Source organism: Papaver somniferum, chromosome 3, assembly GCF_003573695.1.
Source record: "Papaver somniferum cultivar HN1 chromosome 3, ASM357369v1, whole genome shotgun sequence".
In the NCBI taxonomy this organism is placed as follows: domain Eukaryota; kingdom Viridiplantae; phylum Streptophyta; class Magnoliopsida; order Ranunculales; family Papaveraceae; genus Papaver; species Papaver somniferum.
Window position 1 is genome coordinate 149,561,669 of NC_039360.1, and position 5,762 is coordinate 149,567,430.

Sequence of the window (5,762 nt, forward strand, 5' to 3'; positions counted from 1 at the left end):
ACCAAATGTCGAGGCATGCGGAATCGACCTTGGAAATCTCGATCAAAGTACACACAATTGAGAAGAAAATAATCGTACATCAGCTTCTGGTGGTAAAATTCCCTCCCTCGATATGTGTATCTTCTTGAGAATACTTCTTGTGGCTCTGGAACTCTAGGTGTTTGGCCCGTATGTACTAGCATCAAAGTGTCGATTAGTTTATTATCTTCAGCTTCCTCATCCTCAAGTTCTTGCAACCTCCTTTGATGCATTTCTTGTTGTAATCTAAACCGATTCATAATAACGTTTCTCTCTTCATTGGATCTCGCCATTGATTATGAAATTGAAAATTGAGAATAGAGATAGAGAAATTGGTGAAATATATGTAGAAGTAGGTGTGAGTAACTTGGAGAAGTACAAGGGCGTATATATAGGAACCAACAGGGGGAAATAGCCGTTGCAAAATAACTACTGATCGATAATCATAATATCGCCAATGATATTATCTATATCGCCGATGGTTTTGATGGCGCCAGCGATAATCATAATAATGCCAGCGCTGTTAATAATAACGATCGATAGACAGTCTGTCGCTCAATGATTTTCCCATAATAGCGCAACTCGTTTACCATGCTACCTGGTATGCCAAACAGCTTATTTTGGCATGTGCATAGGAATATGCCTAATAGAGAAGTAAATGAATTGAAGTGGTAATATATAAGCATATCTAATTTAGTGATTTGAAACTATTGTTGCATCCATCAATTGCGATCAAGTGAAAACACAAAATGTTCTGAACTCAAACCCCAAATGAGCAATTGTCAAGATTTACATTTTAATTACTTATATAACCACAACCTTGATAAACTTCCTATACCTGTCCATCTAACTGCAGCGAAACTTACTCCTTTCATCTAAAGCATAACAAGAATCACACAAAGAAAAACTATAAGAACGGATACATGAAAGAAACCTCAACAAAAGGAGTTTTCAAGTACCATATAATGTACATGCAATCATCAGATCTCTTTAAACATTGACCGACTTCAATTGCTCAGTAGTAGGCGAATTTTGACAATGAACCAGAGTAAATCCTCGTATTATGTAGTAGTATTTGTCGGAAAGCTCAACCGTCCTTGAGTGCATATGCTCCTAGGTAAAGCCAGTCGAAGTTGAATATCACCATGTGTAAGAATAACACCGTACCAGTTTGAAATCAACTTCGACATCATCACTCTGCAACAAGCACAATTCAATTAAAGAACTACAGACTATGTCATCCTGTGTTGCCTTGAAGTTTGCAGTTGGTTCTAAAGAATTTTGGTGGAATAAAATTAGATGTATATATTTTTCAGGTTAGGTCTTGGAGGTGTTAAATTTTAGTGTATATGTGAAAGTAGCATTAAGAAATAGATGTAGAAATTACCAAGGAGATCTTGTATGGCTTCCGTTAGCACCCAGATTTCTCTGCGACGTTGACGGGTCGACACGGGGAGAGCCTTGTTTTCCATTTGCAGGTAAGGAATGTCTCTTTTTGATGTAAACATCCTTGTCTTGTACATCAGGTCTGGACCTCGGGGAGTTGTTTACGTGGGCCTTGGCTATTGCAGACTGTGTAGCTTGCATGTAACTCGGGAGGGCGTTGCTGCTACTAATGCTGACTCTCGCCTCCAACTCCACATGATCAGGACGTTCGGGACCAAGTGAGCTCCGTTTTTTCCCACTTTTTGGATCTTTCTGCATTTGCTCTGTACTACTCCTAGCACCTGAATCCGGGCTGGCTTTTGCCGGGGACTTCTTGACTGCTGCTGGTAGGGATTTTTTTGTTCTGGGGGATCCCTTCCGATCAACTTTTTTCCTTTTGGGTTTCAGAGTTCCCTTACTTGTTGGTGTTCCAGTCAATTCAGATGCAGCTGTATTGTTTCCAGGAGATCCATCTAGAGATGATCGGTGTGGTTCGTCACTCGTAGTTTCTAGTTGGGTCTGCACGTCCAATTCTATACTTTCTAGCTTCTGGACATCTTTCTTTCTGGGTTTCAATGTTGTCTTACTTGTTGGTGTTCCATTCAACTCAGAGGCAATTATATTGTTTCCAGGAGGTCCATCTACAGATCTTCGATGTAGTTCATCACTTTTTGCAGCTTCCAGTTGGGTTTGCACATCTGACTCCGTTCTCTCTGCCTTTGGGTCCTTGGTGCTAGGGTTTTCAGTAACTGAATCCACAACAGTTTCTATATCAGCATCTTCTTCCTTCCCGTGCAAAATAGTGGAGACGGGAGTAGGTGTGACAGGCTCTGAGTTGACGCCATTCTTGACTTTGATGTCCAGATCGTCGAGATTAGATGTGACATGTGTAATCCCGTTCAGATTATCAACCTTCTCCAAAACTTTGTTTACGCAGTCAAACTCTCCACCTCCATTAGCAAATCTATCTGGTGAATCAAGAGTAGAGGAAATTGAAAGCTCAGTGCCACATTCAGAACCCCAGGCATATATTTTTGGATCATAAGAGATTGAATTTTCTGATGTACATTGTTCCTTGGACATTGCCGCAGTATTTGTTGGAAAAGATGGGTTGTCCATGTCTAGTCCATTATCTTGATTAATTGACCTACCAGAGATGGTTCTTAAACTCAAATCTTCAAATTTTGATTTGGCGGCAATAAATGCAGGATTACATGCCTTTCTGCATCCAAACAGCTTCTTGTCCTCAGTCTCTACTTGTTCGGATTCAACATTTCTAGCAGAAGAGTTTTGTTGTTCACAATCTTTCTCGGGATCATAGAAGATGGAACTGGACATAGTTTGAGAAGCAGCATCTGTTTGCATCTCTGTTTCATTTGTATCCATTTTTAAAGAAATCTCGGGCTCTCTGCTTGATAAATGAGGAACCTGGAAATCAAAATCATCTGCTTGATGATTGATCAGATTCTCTTCAGCGTCGATGGGGCTTGTTGTTTCTTTGGTTACAAACATCAAATCTGCTGACTCGTGGATATTTTCATCTGGAATTTGAGCTCCCACTTCCGAAAAATTGGTCCCAGTCCTTTCTCCTTGTTCCTCATTATCTAAACTAAACTGTGGCTGTGTATATTTTGAAGAGGAGACAGTCGTCCACCTATCGAACCATTTCCACGAAGAATCAGGTCTTGAGGAATCACATTTGATGCGAATCTGCTTTTTCTTTGGTGTTGATTCCAACAACTTACAACACAAACAAGATAGAGTTCCGTTTAGAAGTTATACTTAAATACATATACATATATATATATATATATATATATATATATATATATATATATATATATATATATATAGAGAGAGAGAGAGAGAGAGAGAGAGAGAGAGAGAGAGTACCTGACGAGCAAAACCATTGTAAAGCAATTTATGGGTATAAGAATAATTTGTCTTTGCTTCGGTTCCTGATTTTTCTTCTATCTGAAAGAGCAGCAGAAGATCAGAGACAAACATAAAAAGCATTTGGTGCCGAGGAATGCTAATTGCAGATGCTTCGAATATTAGTAAAAGGAAACAAAAGACATTACCATGGTTGTTTCGGAACATTTCTCCTGCATATCTTGAAGCTGTTCTTCAATAACTGACCCCTCTATGGCTCGAGCACGGCGAGCACGAACGAGAGCCTGCATTTTGACAATGGCTTGGACACAAAGTAGACTACCCACAGCCTGCCTCCTGCACAAAAGCCCACGTACAGCTGCTTGCAACTTAACCACATTCTTAAGCTTCAGAAACGTTCTTTGTGCCTGTTAAAGAAGTTAGCAATGACATACAGTTCAGCTCGCGCAGATAAAAAGATATGGATGCTGCACATAGAATGCGGAGTGGAAAGAAAAATACCAGGTATCCTCTGATGGCAGATTGGAGGACAACAGCAACAGGTTCCTCCAGGTTGTTGAGATCAACCCTGATAAAATTTACCAGCGTAGCAGACGAATCAATTGCATTGGAATCTTCATTAAGAAAAACTGGGTCAGTCTCAGCATTTTCCACAGCTTCAGGTGTATTAGAGTTCACTTCAGCTGGCAATAGATTCTCCTGATCATCTGACAATGCAGTGAGTTTGCTTGAAACGTCGAGCATATTGACATCAGTTGAGAGTGGAGTCACCTCATCTGGCAGTTGTGCAGCAGAGATCTTCTCGGTAGTGTCGAGCTTGATCGCTTCGTCATGAAATTGCAATGCAGTCACCTCACTAGGAACAACAGCGGAGTTGCTCAATTCAGTGGGCAATGGAATCACATCATCAGGCAATTGCAATGCAGCGAACTCCTCAGGAACAGCAGCAGACTTGCTCACGTCAGTTGATAGTGGAGTTACCTCATCCGGCAATTCCAGTACAGGAATTTTCTCGGGAACATCGAGCTTACTGACTTCAGTTGATAAAGGAATAACCTCTTCTGGCCATTTTAGCACTGAGATTTTCTCACTAACATCTGGCTTCTGAGCTTGATAATCGAAATTAACAGGTTCCAGAAATTCTTTATTTAAATTGGATTTGGTGTCTGGAACTGTATTGTTATTTATCCCTCTTTGGCTTGTGGATTTCTTCCGGAAACTCCAGCCTCGCTTGTCCGGTGAAACTTTATTCTGAGATTTAGATATAGATATCACAAATAAAAAGCTATCGTTACCAAACTCTGATACGACATTCTAACTGATTTGTCATTGTAAAGTATTCCAAAGCATTCATAAAAATGTAAGCAGCACGAGATAACCTAGATAACGCTTATCATTCCAACTGATTTGTCAGTGTAAAGCATTCCATTTAATCAAACAGAGATTCTTCTATGGATTTAATTAATTCAGATCTTCTACGCAAAATTCAGCAAAATACTAAACTCGCGCAAATTTCTTTGACATCCAAAACAGATCTGAAGGATTTAGAGCATTTTTCTACGAATTGCATCTACCAAAATTCTGTTTTTAATTTTGCTCCAAAGTTCTAAAAAGTTGCTCGATCATATCAAAATGTTAAAACTGAAGTATACCAAAAACATACGATAACAATGCTGATCTCAGATTACCAAAATGATCTACAAATCAGAATCTCTGGGGTGCACTTCTAGACAGAAGAATTCTATATGCATAAATCAACGTAACAAAATTCAGACTAGAACTACATAAACACTACATGAATGTAACAGAAACAAAATGGAAACTCAAAATTACAGATCAATGATGGAAAAAAAAAATAATAATCAAAGAAAATCAACAAAACATGAGAAAACCAAGCAAAAAAATTTACCTCATTTCGTTCGTGTTCTTCATCTTTATCAGCAGTCGGAGAATCACTACCACAAGCAATGATCTTCAAACAAGAACTCACCATATTGATCTCCCTCCCTCGCTCCCCTCTCACTCTTCTCTCTACTCTTCTCCTCTCTTCTCTTTGGTTCTTGACGTTCTTATTGTTCTCCTCCTTTAATGTTTAGAGACACATGAACATTATTGAAGGAGTAATAATCAGTTTAAAAAGAAGTTAGAAATCTATTAATTTTATAGTTGTTGTTTTTTGCAGCAAAATTATCGGCCCGTTTAATTTTATCCGGTCCCAAATAAGGTGGGGGTTAGTTAGAGAAAGAGAGGGAAAAAGCTGTCAGATCACCCTCTAGCAACAGTTTTCTCGACAAAAATTATTGTTTGTTTATTACCGCGATATTTCAGGGTTTATTATCTCGATAAATGAATGACTAGTTTATCCAAAATCCTGTATTTCTTTTTAATGTTTGTTGGGTAGATAACGGTCAAAATCTAGGAGCCGG

The 5,762-nt window shown here is 39.0% G+C and overlaps 1 protein-coding gene across 1 annotated transcript; it reads right to left on the reverse strand.

Moving 5' to 3' along the window:
• Positions 1–715: 715 nt before the first annotated feature.
• Positions 716–5,538, reverse strand: LOC113357664 (protein IQ-DOMAIN 32-like). The gene is made up of 6 exons (XM_026601104.1): positions 5,246–5,538; positions 3,838–4,587; positions 3,525–3,743; positions 3,337–3,417; positions 1,406–3,183; positions 716–1,215 (listed from the first exon to the last, which is right to left on the reverse strand). Coding segments are annotated over exons 1-6 (2,913 nt in total). The 5' UTR covers positions 5,330–5,538; the 3' UTR covers positions 716–1,214.
• Between the last annotated feature and the right edge of the window lie 224 nt (positions 5,539–5,762).